This window comes from Thunnus albacares, chromosome 1, assembly GCF_914725855.1.
Source record: "Thunnus albacares chromosome 1, fThuAlb1.1, whole genome shotgun sequence".
Taxonomy (NCBI): Eukaryota; Metazoa; Chordata; class Actinopteri; order Scombriformes; family Scombridae; genus Thunnus; species Thunnus albacares.
This window is the reverse complement of record NC_058106.1, coordinates 16,938,511-16,963,813: the sequence shown is the minus strand read 5'-3', so window position 1 is coordinate 16,963,813 and position 25,303 is coordinate 16,938,511. Positions and strand designations below refer to the sequence as shown.

General features: G+C 38.5%; 1 protein-coding gene across 1 annotated transcript; it reads right to left on the bottom strand.

The window, feature by feature from the left end:
* Positions 1-4,665: 4,665 nt before the first annotated feature.
* Positions 4,666-21,448, bottom strand: kcnk2a (potassium channel, subfamily K, member 2a). The gene is made up of 9 exons (XM_044346448.1): positions 21,121-21,448; positions 19,084-19,190; positions 18,833-18,945; positions 17,595-17,685; positions 16,053-16,170; positions 15,096-15,256; positions 12,016-12,202; positions 11,768-11,907; positions 4,666-8,939 (listed from the first exon to the last, which is right to left on the bottom strand). Coding segments are annotated over exons 1-9 (1,257 nt in total). The 5' UTR covers positions 21,122-21,448; the 3' UTR covers positions 4,666-8,600.
* Between the last annotated feature and the right edge of the window lie 3,855 nt (positions 21,449-25,303).

The following is a 25,303-nucleotide window of genomic DNA, read 5'->3' as shown; positions in this document are numbered from 1 at the left end:
AGCATAGAGCTCTACCCACTTTCACTGCCACTTTAAGAGGTCAAGCTAAAACAAACTTATTGCCAGAGTGTGTTACCAAAACATAGTGGGAAAAACTCCAGTAACGTACTGGAGGACTACAAATTTGCTCTTCCCCAAAATAGAACAAAACTCATGTGATACTCCCCAAATTGGTAACCAGGTAGGCAAACTCTTTCCAAATGCCTACAAACAAGACTCCCATCATCGCAGGAGGTAGCAAAAACAAAAGCAGGCCAAATTACCACAAAGGCTAGATTTCATCTTACCAACATGGTTCATTTGATTCCGGACGAGCCCCCATTTTAGATAACTAATAATAAGTGTCAATGGGCTGAATATATTATTTGAATATCTAAATATTGTCTATATTTAACCGGTCTGCTTAAGTAACAGCTAATGGTGACCAATTATACTTTGAAAATGTAACATTAACCAATGCTAAAGATCCGATTGGACTAAAATATTAATTTTACCACTATAAACTGTATATCTGGCTATTTCATGCTCTCTGAAAAGACTCTCTGTCTCTGTCTGAAGCATTTTCCTCCTCCTCCCTTCTTTTCTGTTGCAGGTCACAGTTCTGTTTCTAGTGGTTTTTCATGTGTTTAATGTGCTCATTGACAGCTGTGATATAGCTCCACACAATACTCCTGTTTCGTTCAGCCATCACTGCATTCATGTATCGGATTGGTGCCGGTAGTCAGGGTGTGTGGATAAGTGGTAAAGAAAATGGATGGATGGATGATTCTCTAAACAAGGGTTATTTGCAATTTTTGTAAATGCCTGTGTTATTATAAGGTATATGTTTCAGGTTTCAGGGAGAAACATGTGATTCCATTTTAGCCCTTGCATTTAAGTGACTGGAGAATCATTGTTTGAGTTGGGTCAGCTGAGCTAAGAGAAAATACATTTTGAAAGTGGGTAATTAAGTTACGACCACCAGTTGAAGCTGAAGAACCTGAGAGGTGATTCTTGGAGACTTACTTCTTCATATGAAGGAAGAAATAAATGACGAAAGTGAAATTAATACAAGGGAGATGGGATGTAAACCTCTTTATATCACTGGAAGTTGTATCCAATATCTGCAGGTAATTCAGATTGAAAGCATTATGTAAAGACGTCAAGCAGCATAAAAAGAATTGGAACTGAGTAGATTGCTTAAATAAACAAAAATATCGTCAACATACCAAGAAATAACCTTTCACCTCCAATCTTAGTACCTTGTATCTGGTTATGTGATCTGGTTTTCATGGGAAGGGGTTCAATAGTGAGAGTGAATAATAATGGAGACAGTGGACAACCCTGCCTTATTCTACCAGATAGTCTGAAAAAACAGTATTGACTGTTTGTGTTGATTACTGACATTGGAGAATTATAAACCGTAAAATTGGAATCCATGAAGATAAAATGGGACCAAAGTTAATTAGTTTTGTTTATCTAAACAAAACAGATGCTAAATAATCCCATTCAAGTCTGTCAACAGAGACTCTGCACAAATGAATACAATCAGATACCATGTTTGATAGAACCAATAGTACACAAAATCTCTTCTGATGTAATGTAAACCTCTGAGAAGTCCCTCTGGTCATTTGTCAAACTGGATATCGTTAATATTTTCAGGACTATGATGACTATCATGGCTCTATAAAGATTGCTGTCTCTGCAAATTTCATTAATCTGAAGTGGATTCAGACTTTTGCCTGGCTGTTAAAATGTTCTCTTCAATGCATATTTTATTAAAACCTATAAACCCTTTATAAACTCTAATGTCTACTACTACTCATCTACTCTCATGTCTAACAATAATAGCATTGACTACTAATTATGTGTAAAATCTTTATTACTGCCTTCGTTCTTTGCATATTTTGAGCTGGATCAAGTCTGTCTTTAAGGAGGCACTCCAGCAATTTAGTGTTGCATTTCCCTGAAGTTGGAGGACTTATTAGAGACAGATATCCTGACTTGTAGTCCCTAGTATGGGTCAAGCTCCAACATTCCCCATATTGCAACACATAAGTGTCTATGGTTCGACCCTTCCTGGCTGGTAAATTCTTTCAAACTCCATGCCACCGGTTTGTAATTCAGACTTTCTGTTAAAATGTGTGGTCCGCAAACTGAGATGACTCATGAAGTCACTCATATAATTTTCTTAGACTTCACTGAACGTTTCATACAAACTGTTTACAGGCTGACTTGTGCTCCTTTCCACCACTGTTGCCTTTAAAGACATTAAAATCTGGATCCTTCTGGTCTTTTTGGTTTTGTTAGTTGTGTGATGGATTGGCGTGCTTAAAGCTACATCAGCGCTTTATGTCTGTGGCAGGTTAAATATAACACATTTCCTGTTGAAGTGGTGAGAAAAGAAGATGTCTGGCTGTCTGGCTGCCATCAGAGGCAACTCGTCTCTGATGTCTGAGTCCTTGCGTGAGAAGAGACTGTGAAGCTGTAAAACTGTGGATAGCAGAAGAGAGAAGAGGACTAAAGGAAACGAATGACTGGCAACAGTGAATGAGAAAAGAAAGAAAAACTTAAAAACCATCATAAGCAGCTGCCTGAAAACCTGACCATGTCGGCTTGACTATAAGCTACGTTATGATATTCACGGTTGCCTCCCTACACTCATGGAGATATAATGTTCAATTACACACACACAGTATGAGCTATTTTGCCATTATCCCCAGGCTTCTTTACAGCACCTTTCTAGCAGAACTGAAGAATTGCTTTTACATTTACAGAACTAAAAATAGAAACCATTATAACAGAATCAACATAAAAGCTGGTGGACGCTTCAGTTCATCTGACTCCTGTACTTGCAATGGTTTGAAACATTAACCTCCCCTCAGGGAAATTACTTTCACAGACGCGTGTTGAACGAGGACAACACCGCAAATACAGAGCTGCAGCAAAAAGAAGATAAAACAGTGTTGTCTGCTCCGTGTAGCAGCTTGTGAGCTTTCTGTGAAATATGCAGTTACTGTATACAGACACTTAGTTTCAAAAAATTAAGGATTTGCAAATATGAGCTGAATCAAAGACCTTCACTGGACCTGGGTTACATTAACGAGAGACACAGACTGTATGAGCTGATAAAATATCTTATAACAACAGAAAAACGCAGTAATTTTACAGCTCCACTCAGACCTGACATATGCCCAAATAAATTACAGGTGAAGTTACATATCCAGTAACTATTCTCTGAATAGATGATACAAAATGACAGGTATCCTGTTTGTACTGTAGCAAGTAGATTTTGCTGAACGTAGACTGTTGATGTGGCAGGATGCACTGAGGTTTGGTGAGGCTCAACAATCTGTGTGGACCAGAGTTTGATCTCTACATATTCCTCTTAAAAGGTCAGTTCAGCCGAATTACAAAATTGTGTTTTTGTGTGTATCCCTAATGGTGTTGAACCATGGAATTGCAGATAGTTTGGTTTTATTTGCTGAGGGTTTTAAGATCTCAGCTGCTGAGACTGATTTGTTTTGCTCAAAGCCTCCAAAATTACATCTGAAAAACAAACAACATGTCAATATTCCGGCTAGTCTTGTTAAACCACAGACCCCACAGTGAAGAGCTTCCAATAATGTGTTTTTGAGTGTATTTTGGGTAAAGTCACCTTCAAAGGTGTCCTAGGGCAGGATATTGATCAGTCTCAGTAGTGCAACCTCCCAAAAGTCCACTTAAAGAGGATCAGAAGACATGCAAGGAGTCCTGGCCAGCAGCAGCTTGTGGTGTGAATCGAAAAAAATGCAAATTTTGTATGTGTGGAAGCCTGCACCTGTGTTGAATTATGACTTGCTTTTTACTTTTTCCTCACAATCCACTCACCTCCCTCATGGTTATATATAAATAAATACCACATATAGCATCAATATCTCCACTTTTAGCTTGCAGGACATATTTTATTCATCACATTACTGATCATGTGGTTCCAGCCCGGACTTTGCTGGCTAGAGAGGAGCTCTTCCAACAGAGGAAATATCATGCTGAAATGAGCCTGAGTACTGAGGCAGTTTGACTGTGCAATGTTGATTCTGGTCTGCACTTCCTGTTTTGATAACTTTACCTCACGCATCATAAGACCTGCAACCACTGGCCAGTCCCACTCATCAGACCACTCTATCATCCAGGAAGTTTAATCATCGCTCAGCGGTTCATCGGCTGTGAACTGTGTGAGAGAAACAGAAGATACTGATTAATGTGCTTCCAAATACTTAATAAAGCAAAGTTATGTCTGGCAGTGGTGGGAATGACTTTGTCATCAATCTGATGACGCTGCTAGTGCTTCCTTATTTGGCATTTGCTATAATATGGTATTTCTGTCTCTTTTGTGTGAAATTAAACACTTAGAAGTTATGTTTTAGGTTAAGTTGGATTATCTGTTCACCCTAATGCAGCTGCAAGAAGTTTCATTATCCTTTGACAAATCATCATATTGATCATATTTTCCTCTGATTAACTGCAAATTTTCCTGAAGATTTCCAAATGATATAATGAAAACAAACCAGAAAATTAAACATTTCACGCCAATTTCTACATGCTGCTCTGTGTAAATAAAATATCTGATTAAATTGACTCAGTTTGATTGAATGACACAGCACGCAGGGAAAGAACTGAATTTTTGTATATTTGTAAGTCACATATTGTACAAAACTCTTTGTTACATTGCGTTTGGGCTCTACAGACATTCATACAGACTTACACCAGTGTAGAAATACTCTACCAGTACAAACATAGAGTGTAGAAAAATACAAAGCGTTCATGATCATTGCGGCCATAAAAATCATCGACACATCTGGCACATTAGTGGAAAAGGAACATTTTTTCAGTTAGTTTCACTTTAGCACAGCTAAAAAAAAGGATGATTGTGTAACAATGTCATATGTTTTAACTGAATAGCAAAGAGAGAAGGCAAAGACAGATCAACCAGCCACCACACAGTGTAACGTCACTAATGTTTCCATTCTGTGTTAGTACTGAATATTACAGCCTCTGAGTTAGTGCAGAACTAAAAACACTATGACTCTACAAATAGTCTAAACCAGCTATAAGCTACACCCTCTGGACTTTTCCTATATTTCTGTTAATTTGATGAGGATGTCCACTTCTAAAAGACAAACTAAAATGTCAAATAAAAGAGGCCAGTTCCAAAAATATCAAATAATTGCAAATGGACTGGATACTTATAGCACGTTTTCTTATTTCTGCACATACAGAAATGTGCCTGCTGTTCTCGGCCCATTTTTGGCACCATGATGAATTAGAGGCTACTCTACAGACTTTTTTTATTTTGTCATTACTCTCTAAATTCATTCAACAGCCTACTAAAAGTTCTCAATCCTAATCTACAAAGCTGTCAAATATAAATTTCCAATGTTTAAAAAAAAATACAACTTAAAATCTAAATCATAAGTTGTAAATATTCCTCACAGCTTGATCATCTGTGGCTTTTAGATAAAAGAATGACTCTTTTGAAGATGGTGTCACACTCCTCGTGTATGTTGTCATTAATCTAAGGGTTAAACTCTCGCTGTCATTGTCAGACTGAAACGTTTTATGTAGTTATAGTTAACGCCACATAACAGAATCAGAGCCTTCTGATTGGATGGACTGGTTAGCGGTGAGAGCTGTGGCATGTTGTTACGTTCAAATGCTGTTAATCAAAGTGCATTTTCAACGGCAGGTGTACAAGAGAACCCTCATTGTGTGTGTGTGTGTGTGTGTGTGTGTGAATATATTCTCTATGTCATTTTGCTTATAAATCCTAACAGTAACTTCGGGGCCTTGCAGAAGGACATTATTACATAAACAAACACAAATGGTTTGACTGATGCTCCAGAACAAGTTTTCTGACACTTAAAACAATCACGTCAGTAGTTTGACTCATCCTTAAGGTCACACATGTCCACAGACATAAAAAGTGGAGATACAGTGTTCTCCAGGGCACCAAATGTATGACAACTGATAAAGACAGTTAAAGATCAGATGATAAAATCATACCTTCTAATTGGAAAGTTTACCAGAAATGTTTTCTCAGATTTGGCACAACTCAGAAATGTGTACAATGTGAAATATAGCAGTTTTAGGTCGGTCAGCAGCGAGTAAACTGAAACATTTGCTGGAAAAGCAGAAACAGATTAATTTGTTATTTTCATTTCAGGTCCTGCTCCTCACAACATACCAATACAATACTATGATATGTTATATGGACTCTAAACCATGAAGCTGCAGCTCCGTCAGATGTTAATTTAGTTAGTGTGTGTAATGTGAGTTAATGTGTTTGTGAATATTTGACAGCACTGGCCTGATTCAAACTTGGGTGAAAACTTTGTCTCAACATTGAAGTTTGATGTGTGCATGTTCACACTGAAGACCTACAAAGAGGTCATCAGTGTGAGAGAGAAATTAAATATGTCATATCTCATTAATAACAATAATCTCATCTCTATTACAACTCCAGAAGTTGAGACTTTTGTCTCACGTAAATGAACAATTTTAATGGTAGTGTCTAATTGGCTCAAAGAGGCAAAGCATCCTTCATGGGTAACTACTACAGTTTCCCAGACGAATATGAACTTTTTCTGCTACCAGCAACTAAATCAGCAGCAGTCTCGCTTGATCCACTGAGTCATTCAAATATTATAACAGAAACAAAGCATTGGCTGAGTATGTGTCCATGTGGATCGAGGCCAGCGCAGTATCCTGAATGTAAACAACTGAATTAGTTTTGTTGGACTAGATATACGCCAACATCACATAGTTTGGTTACTTATGATGATGTTTGAGTCAGTTGTCCACTTCACAGTGTGTTGTGCTTGGCCTTAGTTTGGCAAAATAAAAAGTTTAAGGCACAGCAAAAGTTTGATGAATCTCCACATAGAAACAATCGGCGCTCTCACATTTCTTTTGCATCCAGAATCAGAGACATTTTGAACTTTTCTCCTTCTGCTTCTTTCTCTACAGCTGAGAGGAGTTAGTGGTAAATACGCCATGTAGTGATGTGTCACAATAAAAACGTTGAGATGACAACGTTACAAAGAGATCTACAGTCTTACTAAGCTCTTTACGAAAGCACTGTACTACTGTCATGGCTGTCACTGGTAACCAGTTTAAAGACAGATACATCTTACTGGGAATGGTAAATAAAGAAGTAACTCAAAAGCTTGTTTGACTGAAATATGCCAGGTCTGAGTGTAGTTGTAAATTTGAAATTGCTGAGTAAAAGTAATCATTATGGCCTAGCTATAAAAATAATGGCTTATATTTGTTGTTGGTAACAATATTAACTATTTTTCACTACTGTGTGTCTGTAAATTAGAACATTTACCGACATGTCTGACAAAGGTTGGAGGAAAAACACCAAAAGTAAAGAAACGCACTCATATAACAGCACATCTTTTCAGTATTACAGTGGCTTGTGGTGATGATATTCCACCATAACATGCAACAGATTATTTCAAGTATCATACCTGGTGACTAAACTCATGAAACTAAACATATGTTCCTCTATTACAGCTGATTGCAGTGGTTGGAATTATAATCATAAAGAGTTTAAGAGTTTAAACTGCACATGCTTTTAAATTTTGCATTTTGGTTAAGCTTTGGTGCAGGATTGAACATTTTCAGAACTGCAAACATTTAATTTTTTTTGTGAGTAATTGTCCTTTGCCAGAAAAAATAAACCTCTGATATGATCTCAATCTAAATGTCTGTAGCACAAACAATATATCACCGCCTGCCATCTTCACAACCTGAACTTCTTTACATTCTACAGTCATTTTGAAGAAATCCACCATCTCTGTATTTCAAACATCTTACTTTCACATGTCTGATATCATTACATTTCACCATTTACAGTACAGAGCTGAAGTAGCATCTGATGTTTCAGTTAACAGCGTACTGTGATTGTCAGCGTCACTCTGCATCCAGATACCAAACAGAGACATTTTAGGCTGTATAACTTTTGTATTAACATTTCATCCTAAATTGTTCAAATATAGAATATGTTTAGAGTTTGGAGTCTGCAGACGCAGACAGGCACGTTTGGAAGTTCCTCAGATTTTTTCCATATTGGGTCACCAAATACTGTGACTGTATGTTTACAGTACGTTTTCTTTTGTCCTTTAGCAGAGATAAACGCTGAACCCAAGTCAAAATTAACGGGAAAATGTACTTTATTCCAAGATCTTTCCATTCCCAACAGCTGAGTGAGGTTTGCTTGACATCTAGTCTCATCCCAGTTCTCATCCAGGACAACTTCAGAACAACTCATGTATTATGTATTTTTCTCATTCTTTAAATGTCTTCCATTGTCAAAAATCCATTGAAGTGTTCTTGAAGGGGGTTTTGGCTCCCTCCACATACTCCAACCTCCCTGTAGAGGGGTGAAGATGTCCCTCCTGGAGTCACCACATTTTCATAATTACTTAATTTGTGAATAAAAACATCAAGCAAATAACAACTCTGCTCTCAGCACTGATGCTACAAATGATGACTTGCAGCATGTTGGTGTCGTTGCTTTTCTCATTGCAAACTGAAAGACCTCAGAAAGACCTTGAAAGGTGTTGGCCATCGTCTTTCTACTTGAGGTGCTCTATGATTGCGATATCTCCTCTCTCTGGGTCCAAACCATTTATGATCAAACCACCATTTCTGGCCAGTGGTGTCGTCAGGCCCTGCAGCCCAGCCTCCTTCTCGTTCCTCTCCCGCTCATCACTGTAATTGACCGACGCAGTTCTCCTGGGCAACGTGAGCTCAGGGGCAGGGCTGAATCCCAGCTCTGAGGACAGTTTGCGTTTAATCGATGCGGCGCGCTGGAACTTATCGTAGATCTCAACACTAACACGTCTGCGTGTTTCTTTGAACTCTGCTGAGACGTTAGCCGTCCACTCTGCAGCGTGAGCGCGGATCTCTCCCACCTGCAAGGACAGAAAGAGAGAGAAATGCGGTGAGGAAGACTACATGATGTAAGAAATGAACAGAATCGCATTATGCTGATTAGGACGTCAGTGTTTGCTTATTATTTTCCCTCTGGGGTTAATTTTACTACCACATAGCTATAAATGCTCTGGCTGAAACTACAGCATGGCCCTTTAATGATCTGCCATAAATAAACATCTTCATCAGAAAACCACAAGAGAATAAAAACAGGTGAGAGTAAGATGGAGAAAGACATTATCACTGACCAGGAAGTCAACTCAATTACATTAAAACAATTTATCTGCAACTGAACAGGCCTGTAAGCGTATTCATCAACTGTCATTATGTTGTTGAGACTGAACTTTTGTAGTTATTTTATTCTGAACACTGACTGTGCTGCTACACTGAATCTAGTTTTGAGATGATTTAAGGAGAAAAATCAGTTCAATGAATTTAAATGAATCAAAAACCTCAACGTACGTCTTCAGGAAACCACAAAATCTAATATGAATGAAGTTTCACTCTCTTCGTATACACAGATTAAAAAAAACAAAACACTGCAACTTTAAGACATGAAATGTCTGAAACAAATATTACTTTAGTATTTTGCCTATGGGGACAATTGTATTGGACATTAATCCAGGAAGCTTTTTCATCATGAAATTATTTGTATATTTGTCCGTAACAGAAAATTTCTAATACATTTATCCATTAGAGTTAAGCCACCTCAACGAGCGAGGTACGGTAACGATACTGTTACTTTTCTAGTAATGTTACAAACACATCAGTGTGTGATGGTACGAGATGCCCTTTACTAACAATGTATGAATATAACCAAATGTTACTTCAGTTTCCATTCATGAATTTTATAGTGTAATTAAAGGATAAGTTCACTATTTTTCAAGTCTGTCTTAAAAAACAACAACAGTTGGTTATTTTCATTTGGCAAACTGACTGTTGGTTAAAGACAGACTTGTAAAATTGTGAACCTGTCCTTTGAGTCCACTTCCTCTCAGAAACCCACATCAGTTAAAGTGATTTTTGAGGTTTAATAAGAAATTTGACTCAAGATGTGACTTTCTGCATGAAATCAGATTCAACAAACTGATAAACAAGAAAAAGTGGAGATTAGTTGGTGGAGCGATGTTTAACCAGGATATTTCTGCTTTCTAATGTTTAGCCCTAATATCTCATCAGAGGATGGCTGGAGCAGCCTTAGATTCTTGTATCACTTCAGAGCAAAAAAGGAAACTTGTGCACACTGCTGACGTAAACACACCTCGAACAATGTCTCTGCTTCTAACTACATCACAGAGCCTGATGATAACAGCACACACACTTCACAGGTCAGTAAGATATGTGGGATCACAACAGGACTTCAGCATGAGAAGCCATGGGGATCATTAGTGAACACACACACAAACGCATCATGCAAAACCACTTAACAGTTGCAGCTGCAGACCAGCATCATTCAACTAATTATGCTTAACTAATGGGCACACACACCATGTCGTGTGATGTCATGTCATCATGTTCTTGCCAAAGATCCAAGTCTTACTTGTTGATTATAAGATGTTTGCTTGTTCAGAATTGAAAAAGTGATAATAAAATGTGTGACCAAATCTCCATTCACACTAACCTACCAGTCAAACTCTGGTGAATTAAATACCAGTTGACTAATGACAACTCCTGTGAAAACTCTTGTTTAGATGTTAGATCTTAGTTTATGCTAATTTACAGGTAGTAATTTATAGGTATTTAACAGTAATTTTTTAGGACATTTTACAGAGAGGTGGTGCAACTTGGTACAAATTAAAACATAAGTGTTACTTGATTTAGTGGGTAAGTGCCCGTTTAGTATATTTGGGTTCATATGTCGTTGTAAATTTGTAAAAATTCTTAATAAATCAGACTCTTAACGATTTTTTATCAGGCAGAAAATACTTTGTTTTCAGTGTGTAGTTGTGTGTGTCAAACTATATATCATCATATCAGGCTTTTTCTTAAAAACTCTATAATGAGCACATTTCCTGTATACCACCAAAGTACATAACTCTTTAAAAAATTGTCCTGAGAATTGACAGATACACAGAAGCTACTTTTAGGAAATTATTGAACAACCCTAATATGCTAATATATCATTTGACACACAACACTACACACTGAAAAAGTATTTTCAGTCAGTTAAAGAATCAAATTTATTAAGTATCTTATTTAAATATATTAAGTGGGTACTTACCAACTAAACCAACTTAACACTTTTCTTAGAATTTGTACCAAATTGCACCACCCTCTTTGTAAAAGGTCCTAAAATTGATTGTTTCATACCTGCAAATTATTCAGAAAATCCAGGAAATTAGTGTAAAATCAAGGAACCTGAAAAATATTGGTGAGCACGGATTTTCCTTTGGAAACAGCTGCATTCATTCGGATAATCTGTGTTATATTTAGAGCTCAGACAATTCTAGATACATTTTCTTATAAGAGCATCATCACACATTGTCCAAACACTCTCTCTCTCTCTGGAGATGCTCACAGTAATGGACTAAGACTGTTTTATGTGTTTGGATTACGCACAGTCAATTGGATTAGAAAACAGTCTTATCATTGAAATGAAGTTAAGCAGAGGGCAAAAGTTGAGGTGGGGACAGCTGAGGGTCACTGTAACTAAGTGGCACAGATAACTTGTGTGTCACTGTGCTGAAAGAAAGACAGAAAGAGATACAGAAGGTAGAAATGTAAACGTTTTTAGGTAAACAAGTACGCACAGAGAAATAGAAGAAATTAAAGAAAAAAAGGATGAAGTAGAAAATGAAAGCCAACACACCTCTTCTTTGGTCCGCTTGGAGATGACTCTCAGCCAGTCTCCTATCATGCTGAGGATGGCAGCGAAGTACGCCAATCCCACCAGAATCCAGAACCATACAACTGGTTTATAGTAGTCCAAGTAATCTATTTCTGAGCCACCTAGACGCAGAGAGAGATAGTGAGTCTTTCAAACACATGATGAGTGTGGTACAAAGAGACAGAGTTCTTTTTCTAATGGTGACATTCACTCACTGGCTGTGTTTGTACCTGCTACAAAGTCCCCAAATCCTATGGTGGTCAGGGTAATGACCACAAAGTAAAGAGACTCCAGCGCAGACCACCCCTCGATGTGTTTAAAGATGGCTGCTGGGAGCGCCACAAACAGCAAGCAGCCAAACAACACAAACAGTAGGGTGGATATGACCCGGATCTTTGTCTGACTGATGTCCCAGTGCTGCAGGGGAGACACAGAGGCTGAGAAAATGAGCAATGTGATGGTGAATTTCAACTGGAGGACATCTGATCTGTTTGGTATGTTTGTGATCACTGCAGTGCAAAGTACATGAAGCTTCATCACTCCCTCATTGTTCACAGTTTCTTGGACCTGTGTAGTGTAGATGCTGCGTCAAACTGTATTGTAAAACATAAATTATTGACCTCTTCGCTGGAACTGTTGGAGAGGCAGCAAGGAGGTACTTGAAAGACAGAAATCCAGTTCCAATATAGATTTTTTTGATAAAATATGTACATTGATCACCTTGTCCAGCAGTGAGAAGTAACCGAAATTATGTTAGAACTTCAGCTATGTAGGTACCGGATGTTGTGTGGAAGCCAACGGTTCACAATTTTTCAAGTCTGTCTTAAAACAACAGTCAGGTGCCAAAATGAACACTGAAATTGTTTTTTCTTGCTATAGTCATTCCTCCTGTTCATACATTCATTAAGAGATCCCTTCATAAAGCACTTACAATGTAAGTGATGGAGGCCAAAATCCAGAAGCCTCCTTCTGTATAAAAATTTTAAATTTTTTATTAAAATTGTAATAAAAATTTCTTTCAACATTACAGTCTTTTTAGTACCAAAGTCCCTCTTTTTGTTACTATACTTCCACTGCAGCTCAACAGGGAGACACTGTCCAAGGAAACACAAGGAGGGAATTTGATGCTAAAAAGACTGTAAATGTGGCAGATATCCCCTTGATATGACTAACTCAGACTGCTGAAGCCTAATATATGCTTCAGATAAACTTTCAATGTATGTTTGCACAAAATGACTGGACACACTGTGGATTTTGGCCTCCATCACCTACACTAAAAGCACATGTGAAGGGGATCTTTTAATAGCCCGTATGAACAGGAGGAATGATTACACCCAGGAAAACCTCTTTCAGTGTTCACATGGACACCTGACTGTTGTTTTAAGGCAGACTTGAAAAATTGGGAACGTATCCTTTAATGACTTAACCGACCAAGAAATGAAAGGAAAGGCCATCCAACAACCTGAGAAAAAACAGGCTCATGTTGCTGATTTTGATGTCTACAGAGTTGCTAACACCTCTGTGACACTGTACTTAAGCACAATGGAGCTTTGAGCAAAATGCTAACGTTTGCTAATTAGCACTAAATATAAAGTACAGCTGAGGCTGATGGGAATGTTATTAGTTTGCAGGTTTTTGGTCATGAACCAAAGTATTTGAAAAAGTGATTTTTTTTTTTTAACCTGATGATGGTGCTTAATGAAAAGTGAAGGGATCACCTTCAAGTTCAGTTCATCCTGACGGGAACATGAAAATTTCATGGCAACCCATCCAATAGTTTAAGAGACATTTCACTCAAAACCACAAATGTCAACCTCATGGCGGCACTAGAGGAAAAGTTAGAAGATCACCAAAGTCATTCCAATATGTCCTCCAGGGAACATAAATGTCTACAAAATTTCATGGCAAACAATCCAATAATTGTTGATATATTCCAGTCTGGACTAAAGCGGTGTCACCGACAGCCTGATCTACATTTCCATCCATGGAGCTATTACACTAGTGTGCCTTAAGATACCAACATGTCCAGTGTCAAGCCCACAAGGCCATCAGCATCATCCGGTAGTATGGTATGAAATGCATCTCCAACCACAGTAAAAGTTAATTTTTTCAGTTTTTGTGTTCAGCAACAATTGACCATATCAGTGATTAATTAAATATTACTTAACAAATTACAGATTACAGGGAGAAAACTGTTTTTGAAGTGAAATGGTAAAACAGTCTGACACTGTATCCACACATACACACACACACACACACACACACACACACACACACAGAGAGATAGAGAGAGAGAGTACTGAGAGTACTCTTTTGTACTGCACCTCAGGGTGCAGTACAAAAGAAAAGACATTCACAGTATTCTCTGAGGATAATGCAGCAGTCTCACACAATCTGGGTACAGAGCAATAAAGCTTCCAAAAACACACACACTCACACAATGAACTTTTGTCCTCCGTCCTCAGCCTTAATCATATTGCATTACAGAGTCCTTCGGGTGCCCTCAGAGCCGCAGAAGGAGCAAATCATTCTGAATTACACATTATCAACTCATTTCATTCAAGACTGCAAAGCAAATTATTCACAACTGTAACTTCAACTCAGACACAAATTGTTTCTCTCATTTTGGGATGTAAATGACATGTTAATGCTGATGTCAAATGGACAGCATGTCCACATGACATGACAAATAAATTGATTACTACTACTATTAAATTACTTATTCGGTTTGAGCTCTGGATTCATAAAGACTAAACTAACTTCAATTCAGATTTTAACCAAAACTAACAATCATTAACAGTTTGAGGGTTCAATCAATACCTGATGTGCAGTAATATATTCAGACTGTCTGCAGAATTATTCATCCAAATGTAAATGGAGGTCAAAGGTTTTGTTCACACTGCATATAAAGTGTGCAGGCACACGGACCATTTACACACACGTAGCACAAAAACTTTATAACACACAGACTGCATTTAAACAAGGAACCTCTACTGTTAACTATCTCAGTATCTCATTCTTCTCTGTTCCCTGATCTCCCCCTGAAAACTTGCACCTACAGTTTAACCCATATAGAAAATATGTTGTGCAAAAGCATCTTGAGTTAAGTCAGATGTAGGTCTGTAAATATGAACTAAAAGAGCTGGTGTGACCGAGGATATTGTCAAGAGTGCTTTGATATAAATTATTTAGGATTGCCTATATGGACTTTCTGCCTGCAGACTCTAAACTTGTGTGAACTTGTGTGTCTCTGTATTTGTATCAGAAATATTTGGTGTTTACATGTTGATGTACGTTACTCCAGACTCACCACAAACATCTTCTCCACTCTGGCAATGCCCTTGCCGAAGATGGTGCCGAGCTGATCCCCAACACCCGCCAAAAGAAAGCCGAACAGGGGTATCCCCAGCAACGCATAGACGATGCAGAAGATTCTTCCGCCCTCTGTATGGGGAGAGATGTTCCCAAAACCTGCAGAGAGGACAGATGGAGAGATGAGGAAATATATCACCTGAGATCAGAATGATGGAGGCTGTTGAATGAAGATTAGGGACAATGTTTTCTTCTTCATCATCTAATGTTTGGCCTAATGGTGTTTGTTTCACATTCTGTACATCACACATTATACACATTATCTGGGATGTTGCTGATTTGATTTTCACAAAAGGATTATTTCAGTGTTGCATCGCTCTATTCTGTCTTTTTTGTACTGATTTTTCTCCCAGGTTCCACTGTTTGTTTTACACAGTCGAGTTACTTCAACCAACAATGTTTTGATGAAGCAGAATATTTCTAAAACTTCTAATGTTAACAAAACTTGTAATAAAAACACAGAGTGACAACCTTTTTCTCAGCCAACCAATCAAGACAAACAGACTGTGTTTCATGCTTTCTGCTGCTGGAGGAACTGATCATCGTAATAAGTGAAACTATTAAATAATCCTTTAAATAATCAGGTGCAACAAAGCAACAGGTAAGATGAATCCATGTTTTTTTTTTTTTTTTATGTTGTACCCTCTGACTGAGTCTCCAATCAGCTTCACAACTACATACATACACACACACACACACACACACGCACTTGCAATGATTTAAACTCATACGCTAATATTTAGGGAAGGTGACACACCGGACAATTACACATCAATATCATAAAATACTATGTTTGTGTTTTTCATATGTAATCAGTTTGAACCACTGATGTTCTAAATAATTACGAAGATGTGTGTTGAGGGTGTGTGTGTGTGTGTGTGTGTGTGTTTCCTACCGATGGTTGTGATGACGGTCCCAGCAAAGAAGAAGGCGGAGCTCAGGTCCCACAGGCTGCTGTGGTTGGTCAGTGTTTCTGCAGGGTTTACTCCTGAACGGATAGCAGACACAACTTGCTGGAGAGGGACAGAGAGAGAGAAAGAGATTTGTGTTAAACTGTGTGTTGAGTTTACTTGTTTCAAGGGGCTTTTCAAATTTAATTATATATAATGATAATTAGAAAAACAATAATATAACCTATTCACATAATTTCCTACCTTTCTTTCTGTAACTAATATCATTATTAAAAGGTTCAAGAAGGCACCTTTGTTTCTTGTACTGGTGTAAGAAGGAATGTGTATGTTTGTCTGCATGCTTTTGTGTCTAGTAAGTTAAAGATGGTTAAAGTTAAAGAGTCACTTAAAGATTTAGGTGACTGTGGCGAAAATAAAAATGTGAAATCTGGAGTAATCTGGAGTGACAATGTAAGAGCCTTCTGGTTCACAACTGGGAACAGGACTAACAAATAAAGCTTCACAACAGAAACAATCTTTGTGTGGTTTGACATTTCTTCCCACTGCTGAGAAGTGAAGCTGCAGGAGCTGTCCATGGTGCTGAAACCACTGCAGCTGTGTTTTATCCAAGAGGTAACCTTCAGGGCTGAAAAATAAAGCCAACATCGAAGTGCTAAAAACTGCAGTTCCTCAAATGGCCACTTGAGGCTGGCTCCAAAAGTGACTCAATCCCCATAGACCCCCAGGTTAAAATGCCCAACTTTACAGCAGATATAAACGTGTTTACAGCCTGGTACAAACAACATTTTTGGTCTCTCTAGCTAATTTCCCCGTTCATGACAACTGTATGTATATAACTCACTCATTTAAATTTTATTAAGGCTTAAAGTTATGTATAATTAAGGGTGTGATTACTTTGAGTGACAGTTTGGTGCCATCACAGGCAAGTCGCCACCACGGCGACAACGCTGGTTAGATAACGTAACGATTGTGAGTATAGATGTAGCCATAGCCGTCGCTATTTCAGTGTGTTTTCAGTTCATAAAAGTTAATTTTAACAGTTTGGTCGCGCAAAGAAGTCTTGTTCAGCGTTACGTTGTACTAAAAGACCCTCTAAGGAGTTGGATGTTCAGTTTTTTCCGGTAAGTACATTTTGTTATAATGGTTTTAAGCCTGCTTTTCGCTAGCAAAAATTAGCATTAACATTAGTTCAGTTAGCCATAGACTGTAAATGCACTATGCTAACCAAGCTAGCAGGTAGCAGCTAGCTGCTTGCATTAGGGTCAGCTCCACTCACTCGTCCAAATATGGTCATTTCTGGCTCCAAAAATCCAAGATGGTGCAGTCGAAATGCAAACTCGAGGCTTCAAAACAGGAGTCCACAAACCAATGGTTGACATCACAATGGCTACATCCATTATTTTTTAGTCTATGGTTCAATCACAATTGTGTGTGTGTAAGAGAAGCTGACACGTCTAGGTATGCTGCACACGCACAATACTTATTTTTTATCATTCCTTCTCTGGTTAAGGTGAGGTCTTTCTCACCTTAACCAGCTCCTCCAGCTGACTCTGGTTGACACAGGAGTGTCTGGCCAGGAACTCCAGCTTCTGGGACAGGATGGCCAAACGCTGGGCACTAAGAGAGAGAGAAAGTGAGAGAGGCTCAGAATTATTTGTGATACAAAAGTCGAATTGTCATCATATTTCACAGAGTGCACCCCAGAGCGTAAAAACTTGTATTAAGATTTAAGAATAGGAATAACATGCTCAGTTTTCCTCCTTGTTGCCAAATATTATTATCTCAGTGTTTCTTTAATTAACTGAGGGACATTCAGTCACATCCACATGTTTACATGCTCTAAAACTGACACACTGAGTCTATAGCTGTGTCCAAAATGATTCACTTCACTGATGATTCACTCATTCACTATTCTCTATATAATAGACACTCAATTCATTTACTTAATAGTAAGCAACAAATTGAGATTTCGGACACTCACTAATCATCATCACTTTGCATCATCACTGACAGCTGGAGAGTCACTCAACACTACTTTTTCCTTCCACTGTTGAATATTTGAGGGCACCATACAGTAGAGTGGACATATTTACACACTCATAATTCGGACATTCAAAATAAATGGTGGAGGGTAAATATAGTGCACTATATAGTAAATAGGGGGTGATTTCTGTCTATGGCATCAAAGTAATTTGATGACAAAGTTATGTAAATCTGGGTAAAGCATATAGAGATTAATTTATAGATGCACAAGAATTTAACCCTGAGAGACTCCATACTGTAGAGATCCACTCAGATTCATGATCACCACTTTCAACAACATAGCCACTACCTTCAGTTACAACTTGAATCCAGCAGCACCAGGGCTGATGTTTTTTCTTAAAAAAAGGTTTAGACAAATATAATTTAGTACCTTTCTTAGTAATGATTAATCATAATTTTACAGTGTGTCATACAGCATTTATTAACATTCTAAACAATTTCACAATGAACAAAAGATTCAAAATAGACCAATACTTGTTTAGTTTTAGTGTATCCACATTGCATTTTGGGGAGTCATAACTGTAGTGTTCAGTGAATTTTGAGAACAGCCTAATGGGTGAAAGGTGATAAGTTTGCATCCATTTCACGGCTACTGAAAACATTTTTTACAGTTGGCAGACAGAGGGTCAGTAACAGTTGTTGGGTACAATGGATAAATGGATGGATGGCTTTACTGTTAGTGAAGCAGACAGAAAGGTAAACACATGATTAGCCTGCGTACCTCTCATGAGGCTGTTCCAGGGCTCTGAAGACGGCTGCTCCCATCACCAGGTACAGTACCACCAAAAGAAAGATGGCTGTCACTGTCTTCCATTTCATCACTGTGGCAACCACCTACAACACTTCAACTGATCAATCAACTCACATACATACAGGAAGTGTCCTATAAAAATGCCAAAAGGCCATTTGAGGAGGAAAAAAAAAAGAAAACAATCACTTTGAATGTCTGGACTTCTTTCTTTTTTCTCTCACCTCACTCTCCTCCCGGGGAGTCAGCGTGATTGGCTTTGTGGAGAAGGAGAGGCGGGGCTTGGTGTTGTGAGTGGCGGATTTAGGGTCCAATAAGTCTGGAGCTGCCACTGTCAGGGGAAATGGGGAAAAAACGCAATTTTTTCTCACATTTCTTTCCCCTTCCAGTCTCTGCTCTCTTGCTCTGGTCAAACACATTTAGCTGTTAATTTTAGAAGGCCTTATAAATAAATCACCAACAAGGCCTTTAAAGTCTAACGCTGGCAAAAGCATGCATCATGCTCTAACATTTAGTGCTCTGCTTTTTTCTCCCATTTAGGCTGCAACGCTTGTTTGTGAATGTGCTTTTATAAAATACAAGTTGAGAATAAAAGGTGAGACAGAGAGTGGAGAGTGGCGTACATCAAGTAAGACCAACTGTATTAAAAAAATGTGCTTAAATGGTGGTTATTTTGACTCTTGAATCAAGTTTTACTTTTGTTTTTTTAGGAATATTGTTTTGTTTCTGTAAATTGACATCAAGTAGGGAGAGGAGAAAGGAGATGTATTAGGGCTCTGCGTACAATAATGTACATTATACTATCAATAATAAACTGAATAATTTAGTATCAACATTATATTTATATGTATTTTTCAGCTATTATGAGAATAGACTATAATTTATTAGCAGATATAATGACAGAATGACATCATATCCCAGCAATTTGATTTCAAAGGTAAAGGAAAATATTGTAAGAATACCATCACAGTACTGTAGAAATAGGATAAATATTATTGCTGCATGTTTGTTTTAATCCATTAAATATTTATTCAGCAAAAATATTTTAACTTGCCAGAAAACCTGCAAAAATGTGTCTCAAAAGCATTTTAACCTCTCAGTTATTCTGCTATTGTTTCAAATACTAAAACTAAAACCACATAAACTCAGTTCCCATGATTTACAGAGTGCCACCACTTAAGGCTCACAAATCTTTAATGAAATAATATTGATCGTTAACATTAAGTGACAAATTATACTGATCACAGAGGAGGACACAGAAAGGCACACAAGTTAGAGAGACTGCTGAGATGTGTGTCGTACGAAAGATACTCTGTCCGAGTGAGAACAAAAGAATGAGTGAGTTGATTCTAATCAAAGCTTATTTCACTGGAAAGTGGAGTCACCAGCCGGTTCCTGTACATTAGATGTTTTAGACTGTAATTTAAATATAGGCTATAACTGTACAATACAATTTCATGCTTATTTGACCTTAACACTTTTGGGGTTTGGGAGTCTGCTCTTCTCTCCTCTCCTCTCCTCTCCTCTTCTCTTCTCTCCTCTTCTCTTCTCTTCTGTCTGGGTGACTCTGAACGGACCCTCCCATATTCTCTCCTCCTCTTTGCTGGTATTTTCTCCCTCACCCCTCTATTCATCCCTCTCTCCAGTCAACTCAACCACACACACACACACACACAAGTAGGTATAGCTATCTTAGTGAGGACATTCATTGACATAATGCATTCCCTAACCCAAACCTTGACCATCACAACTAAATGCCAAACTCCAACCCTAACCCTAAACTGAACCTAAAACCAGTTCTAACATTGACCCTAAAACCAAGTCTGAACCCTCAAACAGCCCTTTGAAGGTATGTCAGGAAGTGAATACTGGCCAAAATGTCTTAATTTTCCTAAAATGTCCTCACTTCCCAGGTCTAAAACTCATATTGGTTCTCACAATGATAGCCATACAATATCACACACACACACACACACACACACACACACACACACACACACACACACACACACACACACACCCCTCCATCTCTGCTCTCTCACATATTGTCTCTCTCATAGTGTTGAAACATAGTGGAACAAGTCTGCCAAACAGTGCGTGTGATTTTATTGAAGTTTGTACTTTAGATATTTAATTTAAATAATTTGGATTAAATTAGATTAAGATGAGTTTTATTGATAAGGCAGCCAGTGTGAGCGGTGGAGTTCTGCACCTGGCTGTGAATAAGTTTCAGGACAAGTTGTCTGTCTGTGAGTACTCACTCCTTGGTGTTGCCTATCCAATGCCCTCCGCTCTCCTCTTCTCCTCATCCGACGCTCTCACTGCGTTTAGGGGAATCTTTCCTCCTCTGCGTCTCTCCTTCCTGCGGAGCTGAAGCGGGGGGACGAACTGGCGCTCCGTTTTTCTTTTGCTCTTCTCCTCTCCTTTCACCGCTGATCGGACACTGATGCTACGCTTGCACAGCAGTTTTATTGTCTCCACATGTTACAGCAAAAAGCTTTCTCTGGTTTTTCTCTCTTGCTCTTTCTGCTGTCTAACACCCACTCCTGCGCTCTCGCTTTTGAGCGCACCGGTTGGAGCGGCGGGATAACACCGAGAGGAAGGAGGAGGAGGAGGAGGAAGAGATGGGTGGAGAAAGGAGGGAAGGGGTGGATGTGCCGGACACAGAGAGGTGGTTCCCAAACTGGGATCTAGTTTCAGGAGTCCCCATCTACATATGTATTGATTTTGCATACATTTTCATTCTGTAAGCATTATTTTAGTGATTTGGACATAAATGTACACACCCTCATGTCATACAAGGGTCCTTTATAGGACAAAAGTCTGCTCATCTCAGAGTAATGTGTTATTGTGTTAGTCAGAATGAATCTGAGGGATTCTGACAGCAAACCCTCTTGGTATAGGTGATCTGAGTGGAGGGGGGTCATTAGTGCTTATAGAAGCATTTAGTGAAAAGGAGAGAGAGTGTAAGACAATTGGGAAAGAGAAAGTTACACAGACAAAGCAGAGAGTATTCTCTGTACTGTGGTTTTGCTGCAGTTTTAATCTTATAATGACAGCTTAGATCCACCTTAAAGCACTGGTTGCCCACTTTGGCCTGTGACCTATTAAAATGTTGCGTCTTCTTGCAGCCCCTTGTCACAGGTTGCATCATATCTAGAAGTTGTGAGCACTGATTTTCTCTTCAAAAATTCTCAGATGATGTCATTTGACTAATTGTTTGAGACCTGAACTATGGAAAAAAATATCCAGCCCTTTTACAATAAAAGCAAAGTTTAGAGAGGAGTCCTCCACCCAAAAAAATACAAATCAGTGCAGCAGAACTTTGTTTTCTCTTCTTTCTTGTCCCATTAATCATGTTGTGACTCATCAGATTTATCTTGAAGCCCTTGAAGAGTGTTGGGAATCACTGCAAGCACAAAGCCTCTGATAAGGTGTCTGATATAGATGGATGGAGATTTTTCCTGCTACATATAAGGATTTGAATTTTCCTTTATATAAAATATGCAGTAGGATGCCTTTCACAGATCTAATTATCTCATCTTGTTATGTTTTGTATGGTCACTGTTCTGTAGTTACACTATTATACTGGCTAGGATCTCAAACATGTAGTATTTGATGCATGCTAGATGGGAATGGAGATGTTCTTTCACTGTGCTTTCCAGTGGAAAACAATATAAACCATAAATGATCCGTCTGTTTATACTGTAGCATGGGACCTGTGTTCTCTAAATGTTTAACCAATATAGTTACGGCATAGACACACAGCAGGGTTATTATCACAGTCATTCCCTGCAATCAAACACATCTTATTTGCTCAAGGATATTGATTTATATTGTCATGGTCACAATTTCAATCCAGACTTTCAGTTTAATTTTTAAAGATCAGAATCACTCATGGAGAGAAGAGAAGAGAAGAGAAGAGAAGAGAAGAGAAGAGAAGAGAAGAGAAGAGAAGAGAAGAGAAGAGAAGAGAAAAGAAGAGAAGAGAAGAGAAGAGAAGAGAAGAGAAGAGAAGAGAAGAGAAGAGAAAAGAAGAGAAGAGAAGAGAAGAGAAGAGACGAATAACTTTCATGAACATGTGGAAGGATATTTTGGTGTATAAAAGAAGCATAAACATGACTGAGAGAAAGGTATTCAGCTCAGTCTCACACACAAACACATATAAACATGCAGCTGCGGATTCAAGAGATAGAGCAGGTTGTTCATTAATCACAGCGATGGTGGTTCTCCTCTTGTCCACATGTTGAAGTGTCCTCGAGCAAGACAAACAAACCTCAAACTGCTCCTGATGGTCAGGCCAGCACCTTGCATTGTAGCGTGCTGACATCGGTGTGTGTGTGTGTGCAAGTTTGAATAAGAGGCAAATTGTAAAGCAGTTTGGATGAAAGGATAAAGGACATAAAGGGGCGTCTCCAGGCAGACTGGCAGGGAGGTGAGAAGGGAACAAAATATTGACTAAAAAAACATCAAATATGAACATCATCAGAGATACAGTAACAGGAAAAAAACATTCTTGTCATGTGAAATTTAAAAAAAGTTTCAACACCTAAAAGTGGCAGCAGTTGGAGAATCTGCAGGAGCTCAGTCTCCAGTTTGTCCTGCACCCTCTGGTTGAAACCAAAGTTCACAACTTCCTGAAGTAAAGATTGTAGAGTGTTATGTGTTGATGATTGAAACAATCAAATGAATAAATCACAGTCTGCTGCTCACAGACTAATGAAGGCCCTGGAGGAAGGAGCTGTGGGGTATACATGCAAATGAACACAGATATACAATAAATGGTTGATTGTTCAGTAGAGCGAGCAAATGTTTGTATAAATTGTATTTGAATTTATATTTTGAATATGTAAAAATATTTGTTTGAATAGGGTTTTGTTGAATAATATATTTAATAATTAGTCTTTAAACTTCAGCAATTTTTAGCTGTTGTCTGGGGTCAGCTTCCCAATTTCCATATTCATTGGAAAAAAAGTATATTTTTATTAGTTGACAATCAATAATGACCACGATCTGGTATCATCCATCTCTCATGCTCCGTTGGTCTTGCTCTTTTTCTCTTTCCTTTCCTCCCTCCAACTCTCTCTGTTTGTCTATCTGCGTCTCTCTGGCCCTGATGAGATATTAATAGCGGTTTAAATGTTCGTGTTTCCACCACTTGACTCCAACATCTAGACATTAATTACACGCCTATTTATACAGCTAAACATAGATACTGTGTGTGTGTGTGTGTGTGTGTGTGTGTGTGTGTGTGTGTGTGTGTGTGTGTGGCTTTTTGCATGTGTCTGTGGGTCTGTGGGTAGCTGCTGTGTATTTGTGTTTGTGTGTCACCATAAGTTGCATGCTCACTAACATACACACATGTGAATGTATGTGTGTGTGAGCATAATGACAATCACAGTCTCACCTCACCTGCCTAAATTAGTTCATACACCTGCTGCTCAGTGCAGGCAGACATACAGACCAGACGACTGAATTAATTTTGTTCTGGTTCTGGTTTGTTCTTCTACTCTTACATCCTGCTGATCACCTGTTCAAACACTGTATTATATAAAATCTATGAGTAATCAGTAGGCTTCTCTACTTTATTAAATACTTAATTAAATGCTGTGAGTTCTAAAAGTTTGTATCTGCTGATCAGTAGACCGGTTCATTACACAGAATAATAATCATTATCACCAGCTAGTCAGTACACTGACTCTGCTGTAGTCACTATGCTGATCAAAGTGCTGTTTCAAGCCAGTGGGGCAATTAACTCCTCTGGACCAATGCTGTCACAGTCCAACTGAAATCACATTTAATCATCCGTCTTTGTAGTCAAAAATAAAGACAACATGTTTTTAATTAGAATGAAGGAAAAAGGTCTGTAAAAATATCAGAAATAATGTCCCAGCTGGAGGGGTGTGTTGGAGGAACTGAGACAAAGCAAACAAACTGCTGTAGCTACAAGTCATGGGCAGAGACTGCACTGCTAAGAGGGATTTTGAAGAGCAATGACCAAACCAGTATCTAACTGGACCGAAGTGACATTTTCAGGTATGTGTATATGCTGTTTAATGTGCTGCAGCTGAGCAGCTACTTAGCAGCTAATCAGCAGCGAAAAGAAACATTCGCTGCTGATCATTATCGTTTGTTTGGTGGCTCGTTCAACAAGCCAGAACGAGACGTGTGTTCATGTTTGTAATATAGATAAGAAGGAGACTTTAGCAGAAAAGCTACTGTGGGTTGTTGTTCAGAGTCTGTGACTCTTGTGTTGTGTAGCAGGATGCTATCAGGCTCAGTGTGACCGTCAGCTCTGCCTATGATAGAACACCACATTACGCTTTATTCAAGATTTGATTTGCTAAATCAAAATAAGGACTTCAGCGGATGACAGAATGGTATTTCATCAAAATAAGGTAAAACTAGGGGACAACATCAAGAATTTATAATATACATTTTTCC